Below are 19,275 nucleotides of genomic sequence, written 5' to 3' on the forward strand. Positions count from 1 at the left end.
CATCATTTGTTTATGTTTACTTGTTCTGTCATCTCACCCAAAAAACTCACTTCAACAGTGACTGAAGTTAAAATCTATGGGTGCAACTAACATTACACACACCTATCTGAATTGTACATGAAACATTTGCTTTCTACATGCTTGGATCCTGTTTGAATCTTGCCTGCAGTAATTCAACACTTCATTGGCTCGAATTATAAGACTATCTTTCATTGAGGATTAATTGCTTATGATCCTCCCCCTGATGCAATTGTTTTGTATACTCCCATAGTAGCAGTTCCTGAAAATGTAACATGTGCTAAAGTAGTTAATTGTATATCTTTAAGTAAAAAGCCTCACTGTTTCCATATTAGCTCACCTGCTTTAAATTTTACAGTTTTGAGGAGATTTCCTTTCACTTTGCTTATGTTTGGCTTCTGCAAGGATGGTTTTTTACATACGGTCACGAAACTTTTAATTACATTCCTGTTAATGTTAGTGAAGCACAATGTTGCTTTAGCTAGTTAATTCTTGTGTTGCTTTCCAAACAGCAACTTCAGACATCACTTGTGACTCTGTGATTAATGTGGTTGTATGCAATTTGGTAAAAATAATTAATGCTATTTTTTAGCTACTTTAGTAATTAATGTGTTGTTTTAATCTTTCAGATGAATCCAGAACTATCCAGTACCAATTCAATATTTTATACAATTTGGCCTTTGATTTGAAAATTGATACCCTAGGATCTTGGTGGGAAAGCTTTTGGTTACCCACAGGTCTGTTGGGAAATGTTTTAAGTTATTTAGTCATCATTTGTGCTAGAGGTAACCTTACGTAAAGACATGCGTAGAAAGCTACCATGATCTCAGTAATTGGTTACTGTGGACACCTATAAGCTCACCTAATTAGCAGAACCAGATGTGGGAATAAAGGAATGGTTACGTGCAGACATACGCATTACAGCTATGGTCTCGAGTAGCCTGTTATTTTTTAGCTAAACCAAAAACACGAATTTGTTCTTGTTGTTTTATTCAATGTATCCCGTCCTTAATTGCTATGGCTAGGAATTTATTACCAAAAAATCAGCAAATCAATGTTATTACTTTGGTTAATAACAAAGAACCACCCCAGCTGCTTCAGAAACCCGGATTTACGCTTAGCAGCAAGGAGGAATTGGAAGGTATAAACTCTGGATGCCATAGATATATTAATGTGCCTTCGGATGAAGATCACAGCGTATTTAAAAAAAACAAAAACAGAGGTGATGTTGCAAATCTTCTGATTTATGTTGGACTCCTTGATTTATTTGGTGCCTCGAAGTCTCACACTTCTGAGTGTGAGATAAACAAGGGCACTAAGATATCTCCCAAAGATAACATTTCATTTATGGCCGCAATAAAAAGGGGGCTCATTCCATCCCTTACTGTGATATCTCTGACTGTCTAACCAATGATATATGTACGTGTGAAGTTTTCCATACATTAAATTGTATCTTTTCATTACGTAGTTCTCTTGTTTATGAATTTGTACCCACCCCCCCTATTGAAACCAATAAAAGGGAGTGCAGAGATAGATCTGGGCTCCTCATCCCGAGAAAGCAGCCTCTGTGTCTTTCATGATTCGGCCCCCCATGAGAAGCCCACCGGACATTCGCACAGGTCCAAATGCCAAACAGAGGTAGCATGAAGTATAGGTCCAAAGTAATGGAAACGGCTGTCATAAAGTGACAGTCCTTGCATGGCAGGGCAAATGTGTGGTTGTTTCTAACACTGCATTGTCCATTGTCTTGGACTAAGGAGGGGTGTGCTGGTATTACTCCTTAGGAGGAAGGAGGCATTGGAGTAGCCTCACTGACCTCCATTGCACCTCCTTCTGTTCAGTCCTCTGGTGGAGGAGGCAGGTTCTCCTCATCCATCCTGATCAGCTGCAGCTGCAAGTCTTCTCCATCCTGGGCTTGTGGCTGGGTCTGTTAGCCCTCCAGCTGCAGCTGTGTCTCTCCCCTTTCCAGCCAGATGCTCATCTTCTTGTTCCTCTGAGGGCCCTTCTGAGCTTCCTGGGCTCACTTCTTCCTCCAGCTCCTCCATTCCTGGCTTGGTGGCCTCAGCATCTTCCAGACATTCCTCTGATCCCTCCTCTGAAATCCCCACAGCTGCTCCTTCCTTGTTGTCTGAATGGGCATCTGAGGAAGCCATCAGAGGTCTTCTCTCTCCTTTCCTTAGCTCTGTCTTCTGCCCACAGCAACCCTGTGTGGAAGGAAGCAACCAAAGAAGAGAAAAGTTTGCACTTCCCTTCCATATAAACAGGTCCTCCCTGAGAGATGGATCTTCTAGGAAGGGGTCATCCCTTCTCCCACCAGTGTTTCATTCCTCTTGTCTCTCTTATACCTCCAGTTCATCATCACCAAGAAGCCTTTACCCTAGACGGCCTCCCCCTGTTTTTCCAGCTCACCATCTCTTTCTCCCCCTCCCCTTCCTGGACAGAAATCCCCCATTTTCCCAGGGTGCCCCACTTCCTGCTCCCAGACCCTTTCCTGTCTCACTCTCCTTCCTTGGAGCTGGAGGGCCAGAGGAGCTGAGCTTTGACTGATTTTCCCTTTTAGAGGAACCAGATCAGAGGGTCCCCAAGAGGAGGGGCTGAGCCCGAGAGGAGCCCCGGACAGCCCACCGCCCCTCCATGGCTGCCTTGGGAAGACTTTGAGGAGGAATTCCCCACCACAACAATCCTGAAGGTGTTGGCTCTCAGGTATTTAACAGGTTTTGTCTAAAATCAGAAATGAGGAGGTGATAAGCTGCCTGGGAAAGCTAAGGGAAATCATCAAAACAATTAAAAAGTAAAAGTTAGAATATTTCGGACATGTGCTGTAACACCCAGAAAAATACGGCATCCTTCACTTAATCCTTCAGGGAAAGATTGAAGGCAAATGAGGTTCAAGCAGAAGAAGAATATCATGGCTTCAAAATCTAAGGGAGGATACAACATTCAGGAGACTCAGGTCACAAAAATGAGTTGAAACATTATTGCAATTGTTGTTATAATGTAACTCTTGGAAGTGATACAAAAGATGATTGAATATATTGATGATTGAATGTAAAATCAAAAGCTGCCAATGTTTATTCAAATTTTGATGTTTCTTTTCTTCTTTTTTCTAAAAATTGTGAGATTTGGGAGGATTTCTACCTCCCTCATGATGTAGCTGTCAAAATTTTCTATACCTATTTACCCTTTTCCTTAAAACATTTGTAAAAACTAATAAAAATTTTACAATAAAAAAAATCTAAGGGACTGGTTTGGACAAAACACAGGAGGACCTAGGTGAAAGAGTGATCAACCCAAGGTAAAGAAACTTTACATTGGGATTAAAAAGAGAAACGGAGCGGAATTTAGCAGCTATTTGACAGACGGGGGATTTAAACGGGGGGGAGGGGGAAAGGGATGGTGACAAAAACGGAAAGCCCTAGAAGACTTTTATCCTCAAAATTTGGACCTGGAAACATTAAAAACAATAAAAGCACTCAGAGGGAATTTTCCTTTCTTTCTTTTGCTACCTTTTCATATTTTTTGGAATAGACTTTGACAGCTTTTGACAGCTAGAACACATTGCTTTAAGTTCAAGCGGAGAGGAATACATCTAGTGGTGAAAAGAAGATACTACAAGAACTAACAATTTGTCGGGAGAAACCACATCTGCTATTTGACCTTGAATGTAACAAGAAAAGATACTTTGAAGCTGTGAGAATCAACAAAGAGGATTTGTTTTTGCAACAGTGTTTTGGACTGGACTTATTGTTTTGGTGGAAGATAAAAAGCAAATAAAAAGTGGAAGTGGACTTAGAAATTGGAAATAAGAAAAGGGAAAAAAGAACTCTAATCCTTGTGATATAATAGAAAGCTTTAAAAAATTGTTAAACTAATTAAACAGATAATATGGAAGTTTGGGTGTATAATGAAATACTTGCTATGTTAAAAATGCACATAAAATGCTAAATGGGGGGAAAACAGTGGAAACTCAGAGGGAACACTTAGAACAAGAAGGAGAAAAGGAGAAAGAAAAGGGATTGTATGAAGATCAGGAAGATATTATAGAAGGAAAAGAGATTGAAAAAGAAAAGAATTTAGATGATTATACTGGGATTTACAGTTATGTACCCAAAGGAGACAAGGGAGAAGTGGCCCCAAAGAAGGGAAATAGCAAAGGTGGAACCAACTGGGAAAGAAGAGGGGGAAATTGGGGAGAGATACTGAAACAACAAAATTAAAAAGGAGAAAAAAGATTGGAAAGGGAAAATACAGGAATTTTAAGATCAAGAAAAGGAAAAAAACTAGGCAAATGGGTGGAGAGAAGAGAATATGAGAGAAATGAAGTTCTTGAGAGATAAGAGAAAATGGCTGAAAGCAGGAAAGAAAGAAAGAAAGAAAGAAAGAAAGAAAGAAAGAAAGAAAGAAAGAAAGAAAGAAAGAAAAGGATTTACTAGTAGAATAGAATGAAACTTAGTAAATATAGCCAACAGTATATATTCAATAAAATGTGTGGGATATAGATTAAAATTACTATTTGTAGACAACTAATTAAATGAAATGTTTACTATATAAAATTAAACTTGAGGATATGCATTATTAATAGTAAAACAGAAGAATAGATGGAAGTGATATGTTAAATTGGATTAGCTTTGAGAGGCAAAAGGATATTGTTTATAGATTAAGAAAAAAATTAAATTAAGCAGGAGAATATGGAATAAAGATAAGATGACTGAAACGTAAAATGGAAATACGATGTAAAATGTAATAGGCATAACAGAAGAGGTCTAGGGGGTGGGGGGAACCAGGACCACACTTTGTTCACAAAAGAAGTTAAAATATGTAACAAAAAATAAATGAATAACACTTTGGAGAAAAACCACAGCTCTCTCTCTCTCTGTATCTTCCTCTCCCTCCCTCCCTCTTTCCCTCCCCCCCTCTCTCTCTCTGTATCTCTCTCTCACTCCCTGTCTTATTGTTCAATACCAGTTTTTTGCATTAAGTTGTGCGAATAGTGTGATAGTTTCGTACTATACATTTTGATACAAATAAACATATTATTACTCTGTTATTACATTTTTCTCATTGTTTCATATTATTTAAACATACCTAATATTACCACTCTTCAGTTTCTAAACCTCCCTCTTGTTATTACATATATACCTTATTTCCCATCTGTTTATGTTAAAATTTCATCCTTCATTCTTTCATTATTCAGTGTTTCAATGTACACTTCTAGTATCAATCACAAATATTTAAATCATTTAAATGCTCTCTCTGCTATTCAAAACTTCTGCCCTCATTTCAGGAGCCTGAGCCCCCCCTGCGCCCCAAACATGCTGGGGAGTTTGAGAGGCAGTTGTGGGAGCTCCTGCAAAATGCCTTTTCCCCAGATTTAGCTGCTACACCTGCTGCCCCTCTATCGTGGAGTCTTAGTTCCAATCTCGTGATTTTTTTCAAGCTAGATTACTGCAGGGCGCTTTCCCTTGGGCTCCCCTGGAAGACTAGGCTGGCTTGTGGGAAGGGAAAGTGGAGGGAGGGGCAGAAGAGACGCTTTCCGCAACCCTCTGGCAGGCGCGCGCGCGCGCACGCGCACACACTTATTGTTCTAAGGGCTTAAGCAGCTGCGTTTTTTATTCGCCGCTTTCACTACCGCTACTTTTATTACAGCGCAGCGCAGTTTCCCCCCCAAACCTCCATCGGACGGGGCGGGGGGAAGCGGTGGTCGATCGAAGAGCTTCGGAAGAAGAATCAGCGAAGAGGGCATTGTGGTGGTTGCGTTCACACAACCCGGGTAACCAGGATGTTTGAGCGGTCCCGTTGTCCCGTTGTGGGCAACGTCTCCCTGGGATCCTTCCCTCCTCCAGAAACCCTGGACGACACCAAGGGAGCAGCGCCGTTTTCTCCCTTCTTCACGGCGGAGAATTTTAGCAGAATTTGATTCCTGTGCGGATCTGGACGGGGCCCGAACTGGAGCAACCTTCAGCCCAGGTGTTAATCTCCAGAGCTTCTGAGAACGGCTTCATTGAACAACTTCCTGGATGTTGGTTACAGTGGGAGGGGCAACAAATTGGGAAGATGGTTCTTCCGAGAGTTGGGAGCCTTTGAGGGGGGGTTCTATTGAGAGGTCCCTATGGACCGTCTTGTAGGAGATGGAAAGGCTGTGCTGGAAGGCGGGGTTAAACATGTCATCAGTCTGTCCCAAAGGGATGCTGTTCAAAAAGCAACTGGACTTCCGAGGGTTTTTTTCCTCCCCCTTGAAAACGTTTCCCTTCTCATCCAAGAAGCGCTGACAATAAAAGAACCCGGAAGAAGACAAGGCTCCAGATGGGAGAAAAGGGTGATTTGTGAGGCTGGGCTGCTGTTCCTGCCTTTCCTCTCATTCGCCGTGTCGGGAGAACCATTCCGCAGAGGGTGGCAACCCTTCCGCTCTCCAAGAGGGCTCTTCCAAGCAGCGAAAGTGAAGAAAATGAATGAATTAGGGCACCCTCTGTTCACCTCCAGAGGGCGCCCTCGTCTGCCTTGATTAGAATCACCTGCCCACAAAAGATTGAGCCTGAAAGTGCTCACCCCCCACCAAGGACTGTCCCCCTCCCACCCTTTTTCCTGCTCTCATTGCGTCTGCGGATAACCGCCCTGCCGCCCTGTTTAGGGTGACCCGCTCTCTCCTGTCGCAGGAGACGCGGGAGGCACCCTTGCAGGGAAGAGCAGAGGAGTTTGGGGAATATCTGCAAGACAAAGTTGCTCAGATCCGAAGCGGATGGGCCCCCCCCCAGTGGACCGGACGAGCCGTCATCAGTGAGTCTTGTGAGCCCACTCTGGGAGGAGTTTGACTCTGTTGCCCCCGAGGATTTAGACGGGCTGCGTGGACGGCTGCGACCCACCACATGTTCAATGGATCCGTGCCCCTCCTGGTTGGTACTGGCATCCTGGGAGGTGGCGCGAGGCTGGCTTCTGGGCCTGGTGAACGCCTCATTGGGCGAGGGTTCCTTACCGACTGCCTTGAAAGAGGCAGTGGTGAGGCCCCTGCTCAAGAGGCCTTCACTTGACCCAACGGAGCTAGCTAATTATCGTCCAGTCTCCAACCTCCCCTTTTTAGCGAAGGTTGTTGAGAATGTGGTGGCGCAGCAATTTCCACGTCACCTCGACGAATCCGTATATCTAGACCCACGCCAGTCCGGCTTCCGACCCGGGCACAGCACTGAGACAGCCTTGGTCGCGTTGGTGGATGATCTCTGGAGGGCCAGAGATAGAGGCTGCTCCTCTATCCTGGTCTTATTAGACCTCTCAGCGGCTTTTGATACCATCGACCATGGTATCCTACTGCGCCGGCTGGAGGGGATGGGAGTCGGAGGCACCGTTTTACGGTGGTTCGGCTCCTACCTCTCCGGCCGGATGCAATATGTGTTGACTGGGGGGCAGAGGTCAACCCCGAGGCCACTCTCTTGTGGGGTGCCGCAAGGGTCGGTCCTCTCGCCCCTTTTGTTCAACACATATGTGAAGCCGCTGGGGGAGATCATCCGTGGTTTTGGGGTTGAGTACCATCTGTACGCTGATGATACTCAGTTGTACATCTCAACCCCAAGCCACCCCAACGAGGCTGTCGAAGTGATGTCCCGGTGTTTGGAAGCCGTCGGGGTCTGGATGGGGGACAACAGACTCAAACTCAACCCCTCCAAGACCGAGTGGCTGTGGCTACCGACACCTCGGTTCAGCCAGCTGATTCCATCACTGGCCATAGGGGGCGAACAGTTGCCCCCTGTGGAACGGGCGCGCAATTTGGGAGTCCTCCTAGATGCCCGGCTGTCAATGGATGATCATGTGGCAGCCGTGGCAAGGGGGGTGTTCCACCAGGTTCGCCTGGTGCGCCAATTGCGCCCCCTTCTGGACCGTGATGCCCTACGCACAGTCACTCATGCACTGGTGACGTCTCGCCTGGACTACTGTAACGCTCTCTACATGGGGCTTCCCTTGGGATGCGCCCGAAGACTGCAGCTAGTCCAGAACGCAGCCGCGCGGGTAGTCATGGGGAGTACTCGGTACTCCCACGTAACACCTCTCCTGCGCGAGCTGCACTGGCTGCCTGTGGTCTTTCGGGTGCGTTTCAAGGTTCTGATCACCATCTTTAAAGCGCTCCATGGCATAGGGCCTAGTTACCTGTGGGATCGCATCCTCCCTCATACATCCCTGCAGCCAATCCGCTCTCACAGGGAGGGCCTTCTCCTGGTGCCGTCCACGAGGCAATGCCAACGGGCGACACGGAGGAGTAGGGCCTTCTCTGTGATGGGCCCAACCCTCTGGAATGACCTCCCCCCCGACATTAGAACCACTACTGACCTCCGCTCCTTCCGACAGAAACTGAAGACACACCTGTTCCGACTGGCTGGTTTGGCATAATTTATAACGCCTACCTCCTGGCATATACATTCGTACTGGTTTTTAGAGGGATAATGTTTTAAATTTAACCTGATATTTTAAACTTTTGTATTGATTTATTTATTTAGCTGTACAGTTTGGTATATTTTATCCTCCTCTCATATATGTATTTATGTAACTATTTCTATGTTTTAATCTGTTGTATTTGGATACGGGCTGTACACCGCCCCGAGTCCCTTTCGGGAGAGGGGGCGGTATATAAACGCTAATAAATAATAATAATAATAATAATAATAATAATAATAATAATAATAATAATAATAATATAATAATAATAATAATAATAATAATAATAATAATAATAATTTCCCCCTGAACCCCTGGGGAGGTCTTGGGGGAGGGGGCTCAGTCATTATCCTGGGACAAGCGATCCTTCCCCGGGAGTGGGGAAGAACTTTAAGGCTGGCCTCTGTTCAGCAGGGGCGACTCAGCCTCGCTTTCCCGGAGAAGAGGAATCGATCAATCAGAACAGAACTCGAAGGGACCTTAGAGGTCTTCTAGCCCAGAGTTCCCCATCCTTTCTGGGTTGGCGGCCCGGAGGAGGAGAGGAGGAAAAGGGGGATAAGAGGAGATGGTTTTGTGGGAGGGGCAGGTGCATGTGCGCACTGGAGCGCCCGCGATGTTCGTGGCACCGCTCACGCGAGTGGGGGCTGCAAGCGGACCTGTGCGTAAGTGGAGAAGGAAGCCCCGCCTCGGTCCGCCGGCCAGTAACGTGACCCGGTGGCGATTAACCTGTGACTCGATAAGGAACCGTAGCCCGCAGGCTGCAAAGCCCTGTCCAACTCGAGCAGGAGAGCCTATGCCATTTCAGACACGTGTCTGTCCAGTCTCTTCTTCAAAACCTCCAGTGATGAAGCGCCCACGACGTCTGAAGGCAACTTCTGTTCCCCTGGTTAACTGTTCTCCCTGTTAGGAAGTTTCTCCATAATTCCAGGTCGCTTCTCTCTCTAATTAGTTCCCATCCATTGTTTCTTGTCCTGCCTTGGAAAATACAAGTTGATCGCCGTCTTCTCTGTGGCAGCCCCTCAAATGCTGGGATCCTGCTATCGTGTCACCCCTGATCCTCCTTTTGTCCAATCTGGCATGAAGGAGACATTTCCCCGTTCCAGGTTCAAGGAAGGCTGCGGTGAGGCTCAGGTTGCAGAATGCGAGGCTGCTGCTGCCCCAGAATCGAGGCGGGACGTGAAGGGCGGAGTGGGGGGAACTGAAGGGCGGCAAGGACGCCAACGGCCCAGGGCTCCCGCCCCTTCCTCTGTGACGTTGGGAAGCCCGTAGCGCTCTCTGGAAGGGACGCCGCTGTCTGGGCGGCGGAGGGCGGAGGAAGCCAGCCTGGATCCCGGAGACAGCGAGTGAAAGTGGTCCGCTGGGAGTTTGGGTCCCGCTTGAACCTTCAGCCTTTGGCCGCACCGGCGAGAGGGACGCACTCGGGATCTTTTCCCTTCCCCTCCCTTTTCTTCGGTCTTTCTCCTGGTTATAAATGCAAGAATACATTTCCATTCACTCAAGGTGGCTGAAAATCGAAGCGAAGGAAGAGGCTGAAACACCCCCCCCCCCACTCCCCTCGAAAGAGATTGCGGAGGTGCCAAGATCCTTTTTTTCCTCCTCGGAGGATCGAGGGGGATCCGGCCCTCACCCCGGGCGTTCTTCCTCCAGGGCCCTGGAAGACGCGCAAAGGAACACACCGCTGTTTCCTCTCCCACAAACTTTAGGGACAGAAGGCGGAGCTGTCCTGGGCGAGCTTTGGCGTTCCTTTCAGTCGCTGAACGCAAACTCCGGTCGCAGGTGCAAAAGGCCTCCCTGTTCGGGGGGGGGGGGAAGGCGATGCCGCTGCGCCCGTGGCCACTCCTGTCCCTCGGAGCGGCGTTGATGTCTCTCTTGCGGGGCGGGGGGTTGCGGTGAGTTTCTGGAACGTCTTCCTTCCTCCGCCTTACGCTGAGCCTCGTTTAAAGACTCCGATTTTGAGCTCAGGCAAGACGGGAACAAAGGAGGGGTTTTGCACCAGAGCTACAATGGGAGGGACTTCGTCAGATGGATGACCGCTCAGTCCCAGGCCGAGAAGGCCAAGGAGAAGCGGGAGGATCGTCCAGGATGGTCCCAGAGAAAGTCTTCCCCTCATTGAGTGGCAGCAGAGATGCCTGTGCTACTGGAAGGAGGCTCTGGGGAAGACAGGTGAGTGGCAAAGGAGGGGGATGGGAGGTCTCCATTGCAGAATTATTTCTCTGAAGGCTGCTTGCTTTCCCCTTCCTCATTCCATTTGGCCCTACACAGCCAAGCCACCCTTCATACGCTGGACAAATAACCCTCTCTGGGGGGGATCCCACATCGGATGAAACAAGGACAATGGGAAAATAACCTTCAATTCCCACACAGACACTCTTCTTCATAGGTGAAACAACTGAGGAAGGGATGAAGGCTCAGCAGAGGAAACTGTAGTTCCCACATTCTGTGTGGGAGGCTGAACCCAAAGATGAGACTGTTCCTGGTTTCCATCTGGAACAACTGGGCCAAATTCAGTGGGGGGAGGGAGGGGAGAGGGAAAGATTGAATGAGTTTCCAAGCATTGTGATTCTTTTCGTTAGAGTGAGAAGTCTGTAGGAGATTGTCCCAAAAGTGCTTTTTCAGGAGGCAACTGGACTTTCTTGGTTTTTTTTCTCCTTTTGAAGACATTTCGATTCTCATCCAAGAAGCTTCTTCAGCTCCGACAGGATTGCGGGGAATTGAAGGGTTTATATTCCTTGCAGACAGATGGTGGGGAGGGGCACCAGATGAGGGGCTTCTTCCAGGGGGTTAGGAAAGCCCAACCCTGGGTCTCTTTCCCCCCCTCCCCTCCCCATAGCATCCTTCCACCAGCAGAGCACCCAGAGTCCCTTTCCATCCCTTAGGACAGCTCGAAGGTGGACAATTGGCCCCTTTTCACCCCCATCAGGCTTTTTACAGCATTCCCAACTTTGCAGGGGCCCCGTGAGTTGATTCTCCTGGATGTTGGCCCTCAGCTACACCTTAGCTGACTTTTCACTGGGTTCATCTCAACCCTCCAAGCCCCTCAGCTCCCACTTTCTACTCTTTGGCTGCTTCGGAGATTCCCAATCCTCCAGGCCATGGTTGTCCCAAAGCCGCTTTTTCCAAAACTTTTGGGCTTTTGGAAAAAGCACCTTTGGGATTTTGCCTCTTCCCTCTCCTGAAAATGAAAGCGACAAGAGGCAGAAGGTTAGATTGGAGGAAGAATTTGAGGCTGCGAGGCCTCTGCTTACCTCCAGTCTGGTGGTTGAGATTTGACAGACACTCTAGGTCACCCTGGGGGGGGGTGAGGGGGGGGCAAGGATTGTTTCCATAGCTTCCACCACCTCTGTCCAGGGCGCCAGAGCTTCCACCTTGCTGGTCTGCTTGCCATATTGAGTGACAGGATGATCAATCAGGTGACCCTGGAGAAGCCCTTGGCTGGACTCTGACACCTTCCAATAGGAATAGCACAGGGAGTTCCTGGAAGGACCCTGGAAGGGGAAGAGGGGGAAGGGTAGAATTGAGGGGGAGGGTTCTCCCAGCTCCAGCTCCTCCCTCGATGCTATCATGAAAAGCAGCTCTCAAAGAGAAGATTGACTGTCTCCTTTACTTCAGAGGATTCCAGTCATGAGATTAACCCCGAAAGAAGTTCTCAAGCGACTCTTGGCTGATCTTGCAAACAGCTGGGCACATCTGGTGAGGGGAACCTCGGGGGTCACACAGCTGCTTGTAGAGCTGACTGTTAGACACTCACTTAGCATAGAGGGAAGCCTTGGTTTCACTCAGGACCACCTCAAGGCTGGACAATCGTTCAAATTGATGGGCTGAGCCATCTGCCAGCTCTCCATAAGGAGGAGGAGACTGCCAGAGAGGCTCAGCATCAGTTATAGGATACAGAGAGCTGTTATGATGATAATTCAATAAAGAGCTGAAGTTATCTTTGTTCTGGCTGCCTCTTCAATCTACCCACAATGTAACACTGACCCCCAGGTGGCAGGTGGTTTTGGGCTGTGAGGTCAGAGAGGATGGGAGTAAAGGATGGTTTTTGCATTATGGCTACGATGGGAGGGACTTCATCAGCTTCGATAAGGAGACCCTCAGATGGGTGGCAGCTCAGCCCCAGGCCCAGAAGTTCAAGGAGAAGTGGGAGGATCATCCAAGGTGGTCTGAGAGCAATAAAATCTTCCCGGAGAAGACCTGCATTGAGGGGCTGCAGAGATACCAGTCCCACAAGAACAAGACGGGTAAGTGGCAAAGAGGGTCTCCACTGAGCATGTTTCTGTCAGCTCCCCCCTCCTCATATTCTTTCTATCCTTATCATCCAGGACACCTTTTAAACTAGTGACAGAAAAGGGTCAGGAAGTATCCCATATTGCATTACAGGAGGAAAATAATCTTCAGCTCCCTCCACCCCCCAGGAAGTAGTTAAAAAAAGAAACTGAGCAAGGAATTCATGCTGAAGTTCTTTTAATTCCTCTAGAAAGTCTTTCAAAGCAGAAGAAATTAATTTCCTGTGTTTGGGTTGGAAGGAAATGATGGGTCTGTTCCTGATTTTCATCTGAATAACTTGAACAAGTTCAATTTGGGAGCTTAAAATTGCAACAATCTGCCCAATTGGGGATCATGTTGGCCCATGTGAGAACATTACCCCAAATTCCATGTGTCCCTTTCAAACATCAATCCAAAGAGCTCCGATGCCCCATTTGAGGGGCTCCTGCAGGTTGAGGCAAGGAGAGGGAGCAGAGGGGGAGGGTGGCAGGATGAGGTATTTTCCTGTTATTAAATCGTCTTGCCAGAAACACTCAAACTCAGGGAAGTGACTCACAAGTTGGTGGATGACAGAGTAGAGGTCCTCATCTGCCAGGCCTTTGGCTTCTACCCCAAGGAGATCCAGACCACCTGGACGAAGGATGGAGAAGTCTGTCAGTATGAGACCCTCCCTAGGAACTCAGATGGGACCTATTATGTCTGGCTCAGCATTGAGGTTGACCCCAAAGAGGGTTGCAATCCTTCCTTCCTCTTTGGCTTCTTCCCCTCCTGCACGTGGGAGAGGAGAGAGCTGATGGGAAGAGAGAAGAAACATCTGGGTATTGACTTCCTCCATTTTTTTCTCTTTGAAGCATAAGGCATCCTATGGACCGAAAAGGACTTGGAGTGATCCAGAAATTTTGCTGTCATTGGGCAGGCAAGAAGGAAAGCTGCCTTTAATGTGGAAAAGCTGGAATGGGAGAGGCTTCTGTTGCTCAAGACCCCAAAAAAGACCGACCCTAAGTCTAAATCAACTAAAGCCCTCCAAATCATCCCAAGTAAACCAAAAGTCCCAGCAGCCCCAGAAGAAAAAAACAGGATTGAACTACAACATACACTCTAAGGACTGGCAGTCAGAAGACACAATGAAAACTCCTTAATTTCACCATATATGCATAGACTCAACCATAGTTTCAATTGGGATACTGTGAGCATCCTTAGATCAACCAAATCCAAAAAACGGCAGAGAATTCCTGGCAGCCTGGCAAAGCAGCTGAATTGACCGTCACTTCCCACCAGCCTTTGCCCAAAGCCCCACACCAGGAGGCTGAAGCAGACCCCAAGTTGGAATTTCTGGCCCCCTCCAACCCACACAAAAAGACCCCTAAGGGGGAGACTCTCTGGAGCAACACAAGCCTTCATTGCACGCATCCCGCCCAGGGGCCGTAGTTGGGGGACTCCTGATTTAATGCAATATAAAAAATGCAAATAATTTCTCTGCGGACCACCAACATTTTCTCACGGACCACCTGTGGTCCACGGACTACCAGTTGGACTACCTACTAGGACAGGGGTCTCCAAACTCAGCAGCTTTCAGCGTTGCGGACTTCAACTCCCAAAATTCCTGCTGGCTGAGGAATTCTGGGGGTTGAAGTCCCGAAGTCTTAAAAGTTGCCACATTTGGAGAGCCCTGTTCTAGGACAGCCATGAAGATGCTCTCCTCAGGACTGTCCTGGGGTTTTCCCACATTCTTTAAGTGCCTCTCTGTGCGTCTGGTATCACTTTACCTCTTTTCCCATGACTGACACATCAACACAATTTCATAACTGTTGGTGCCCCAGTGATCTCAGAGCCCAAAACCACCAAGAGAAGCTCCTGAAGAACAAAGAAAGTGCAACGGATGGAGAGACAGCCCAGGTGTTCATCTCCAGAGCTTCTGAGAACAGCTGCCTTGAACAACTCCCTGGAAGTTGGCTACAGTGGGAGGAGCAACAAATTGGGCAGGTGGTTCTTCCGAGAGTTGGGAGCCCTTGATGGGGTCTATTGAGGGGCCCCATGGACCGTCTTGCAGGAGATGGAAAGGCTGAGGTGGAAGGCAGGGTGAAACATGTCATCAGTCTGACCCAAAGGGGCTTTTCCAAAAGGCAACTGGACTGACTTGGGTTTTTCCTTTGAAAACGTTTCACTTCTCATCCAAGAAGCTTCTCCAGCACTGGCAAGAAATGAAGCTGGAAGAAGACGAGACTCCAGATGGGAGAAGAGGGTGATTTGCCAGGCTGGCTGCCCCGGGGCCCCTCCTGTCCCTTGGGACCATGCTTATGTCTCTCGTGCGGGGCGGGGGTGGGGGTTTGCGGGTGAGTTTCTGGTCCAGTTGCCTCCTGGAAAAAGCACCTTTGGAAAGTTAGAGTCAGAACTTTTACCCCAAAGGGGGGGGGGTTCCCTTTCAAAAATAAACTTTCCAGAACAACGTCTCACAAGGGAAAAAAAACCGGTGACCTCACTTAGCTATAGGGACGCTCATTTGCTGAGAAGGTCAGAGGCGTTTCGTACCGCCTAGGAAAGAAACGGAGGGCGGCGATGCTCCGGGGGCACAAACGGGGTCTCGGGACTTTCCCTGCGGAGGAAGCATCTGCGAGGAGACGGAGCTGAAGAAGAACGCGAAAATGCAGCGCCGGGCAAGGGACCGGGGGGAGGGGGGTGGGAGAGAATCGCCGGGCTGGGCGTCGGAGTTTCGGGGAGACCCCAAGTAGAAACGGAGGAGCCCAGAGGCAGCGAGCGAGGGCGGCCAGAGAGCCTGCGGGGAGTCCGGGTCCCTCTCGGGCCTTCAGGCTTTGACCACGGCCGGCCGGAGAAAGTGGGGTGGGATCTCTTCTACACCCACCCACCTACCCGCCTCTTGAAAAGAGACTCATCTGAACAAATACACACACACACACACACACACACACACACACACAGGCGAGAGTTGGCAGGTCAGATTGGTTGGGTAAATAGAATTGCACGTCCATACATTGTGGAGCGGTTTTGAGGGGGGGGGGGAGCTATTCTTTTTTTAAAAGACAAGTTTTATTGCAATTTTTTCCCAGCATACATACTTTATGGACAAATGTGGTCCAGATCACATCTTGGGCATCATATTTATAGTCGTAGTTTCAATATATTCCAATCTTCCCACTTTTATCAAGATTCATCTCGTGTGTATAATCCTTTATCTTTTTCCATTAAACTTATTTAAACTTACATATCATTACTAAACACCCTTTTCTCTTGTTCTTCATCTCACTACTATTAATTCATCTTTACAAATTAATCATTGACCAGAGCTTTGCTATTCCAACCTCCACAATATTATTCTCTTTACATAATTCTTTACCATTCTTATTAAATTTTTTACGCATAGTTAACATCACTGTAAGCCCCTGTTTTTCACTTTTTTTTACAATTTTTCCAGTTATTTACCCTATTTTTTCTTCTCAGAAAATATCTCACGAATTCCCCTTCCCCCAATGATTAACATTTTACATTCCCAACATTGTTTACATGGCTCAACCATGATCCAACTATTTCGCTCCTGACGGGTTTTTTATTAATGTAATTCAATAGAATTTATTTATTGGGGTTTTTAAATATTGTGACTTTTTAATTGTTTTAATTGTTAATTGTTTAATTGTTTTTTAGCTATCAGCCTACCTCCTCCTTGTATACGTTTTATATACGTCCTTGTTATATGTATGTCCTGTCCAGATTTGTATTGTATTGTACTTTGTATTTTATTTGTTTTATTGTACGCCGCCCCGAGTCCTTCGGGAGAGGGTGCGGCTTAGAAATAAATATTCTATTCTATTCTATTCTATTCTACATCACATTCAAAATTAACAGTATTCATTTAATTATCTACTTTCACATTCTTGTTGAAGCTATTCTTGTTGAAATCTATTTATCAGTATTAAAGTGGGGGGGGGGAATCCTTGGGATGTCTGCTCTTTTCTTTTAATGCACATTTTGTTTTGTTCCCTTTTGGGGTTTTAACTTTATAAATAAAAGGAAAATATGATTGGGACCAAAAGAAAAGAAAAAAAAACCCGAATGCCTCAATTACCGTAATCTTTTACAAGCACAATATTTTTTGCTGCCTGTAGCAAAGGACTCACAGGGGAAGAGCCTAATGCTGGGAAAGACTGAGGGCAAAAGAAGAAGGGGACGACAGAGAATGAGGTGGCTGGATGGAGTCATCGAAGCTGTTGGCGGAAGCTGTTGGCGTGAGCTTAAATGGGCTCCAGAGGATGGTAGAGGACAGGAAGGCCTGGTCCATGGGGTCACGATGGGTCAGACACAACTTTGCAACTAACAACAAGCAAAGGAAAAGGGACACGCACCAATGTTCCCTCTAATTTTTTTTTTTTTTTTTTTTTTTTTATAAATGTTTATTTATTTTTCTTTAAAAAGACAAGACAACACATAAGGTACAAGAGCAGGGAAGTAAAAAAAAAACACATTTTCATCAAGCATGTCGTTTGGTTACAAGTTTTTGTGCGATGGTTTTTACAATTAAGGATGCGTTCACTAATTATCCATTAAATATAGTTAAATATTTCATTGAGCATTGCATGTTCAAGTTACCATAGTATTCTTTCTTTTATGACAACCCTTATTTCTTTATCTCTACAATTATGTACTAGGTAGCAATAGGTCTTTATAAAATTGTATCACCATTCTCTCAAAGATAAAAGTGGAGATTAAGTCAAAGAAAAAAAGAAACTCATTACTTCATATAAGACATTTCTATTTTCCATTAATCTTAAAGTTTCCAATCATCCTCAACTCCAAATTTAATTTCCCATTATTATTTGTCAATCCATGTAGTCATTAAATATTTTAATCTATATTCACATCCATTGTTCATTACATCATCATTATTCCATTTTATATTATAAAATAGTCACCAGCCATAATCATACCTAACAGTTTAAATCATCTCACTCTTATATATTAAATACATTATTATTCTTATCTCGTATAAGTAAATGGTCTATTTCATAATAAAGGCTTAATATGTATAGAAAGAGAAAAGAAAAAAAAAGAAAGAAAAAAGAGAGAGATTTTTTCAAAACATTAAGTATAACTTTCTATTATTATTACATATAAGATAGGGTAAAGAAAAAGAAAAGATTCACTTCCAAGTTTTTTTATCCAACCATTGATAAAACAAGTCCCATACTTTATAAAATTGCTCATCCTCTAATTCTCTAATTTCAAATGTAAGTTTACTCATTTCTGCACAGTTCATTATCTTCCGAACAATTTCCTCCTCTGTTGGTACTTTCTCATTTTTCCAGTATTTAGCAAATACAATTCTAGCAGCTGTTAAGACATTTATGATCAAATATTTCAAGTCTTTATTGTATGTTTCTGGTATTATTCCCAATAAGAAAAGTTCTGGTTTCAAGTCTATATGTTTATGTATCATTTTCTCCAACCACATGTGTATTTTAGTCCAGTATCTCTTAGCTTCAGGACAAGTCCACCACATGTGGTAATATGTGCCGGGTGTATGTTGACATTTCCAGCATTTTTCAGACTTATTCTTCGACATTCTTGCTATTCTCGATGGGGATAAATGCCACCTATAAAACATCTTATACAAATTTTCTTTATATGCAGTTGACATTGTCATTTTATAATTTTGAGTCCACAATTTTTGCCATTTTTCTAAATCAATCCCATGTCCAAAGTTTTTTCCCCAGGCTAACATAGTTCCTTTCACTTGTTCTTCATATAATTTCACCTCTAATAAATAATCATAAAATTTTTTAATTAATTTTTCATCGTTACCTGTTAAAATTTTATCTAATTCAGTCAGTTTATCATAAAAACCCTCATTTTTTCGATCTTCATTGTATCTAGAATGTATTTGCACATATGAGTACCAATTGAGTTCAATACCTTCTTGTTTCAATTCTTGTATAGATTTAAGTTCACCCTCTGCATTCAATAATTCAGCATATCTAACTGCTTCTTCCCTTTTAAATATTATTGGATATGAAAAGGCTTCAATAGTTGATATCCAGACTGGAATTTTCAAGTAGTGCGACCTCTTAACCTTCTGCCAGTTTAATAACAGAGCCTCTCTTATAGAATGGTCTCTAAAGTAACCATGTTTTTTAGTTCCTTTATACCATAAGTATGCATGCCATCCCAACAGCAAGTCATGACCTTCTAGATTCAAAAGCCTATCATTTCTTAGCATTATCCATTCCTTGATCCACATCAGACTAGCTGCCTGATAGTATAACTCCCAATCAGGTAAACCCCACCCTCCCCTTGATTTGGAATCTTGTAACAATTTACATTTTATTCTTGCTTTTTTCCCTTGCCATATAAATTTCAACACTATTTTATTTAATTCTTCAAAATATCCTTTCCCCAACTTAATTGGAATAGTCTGAAACAGGTATAACAGTCTAGGTAAGATATTCATTTTGATTGTTGCGATTCTACCAATCATTGATAATTGAAGATTCTTCCATTTCGCCAAGTCTGTTACAATTTGTTGCTTCAATTTAATATAATTATCTTCTTTGAGAGTGCTGCACTTGG

General features: G+C 45.3%; 1 protein-coding gene across 1 annotated transcript; it reads left to right on the forward strand.

Moving 5' to 3' along the window:
• Positions 1–10,343: 10,343 nt before the first annotated feature.
• On the forward strand, positions 10,344–13,555 carry LOC309382761 (major histocompatibility complex class I-related gene protein-like; the record flags this gene model as incomplete). The annotated part of the gene is made up of 4 exons (XM_081934593.1): positions 10,344–10,599; positions 12,421–12,771; positions 13,007–13,156; positions 13,243–13,555. The coding sequence occupies exons 1-4, from the start codon at positions 10,562–10,564 to the stop codon at positions 13,553–13,555; spliced, it is 852 nt and encodes a 283-aa protein (XP_081790719.1). The 5' UTR covers positions 10,344–10,561.
• Between the last annotated feature and the right edge of the window lie 5,720 nt (positions 13,556–19,275).

This window comes from Natrix helvetica, assembly GCF_964273705.1.
Source record: "Natrix helvetica genome assembly, chromosome: 1".
NCBI classification, from domain to species: Eukaryota; Metazoa; Chordata; class Lepidosauria; order Squamata; family Natricidae; genus Natrix; species Natrix helvetica.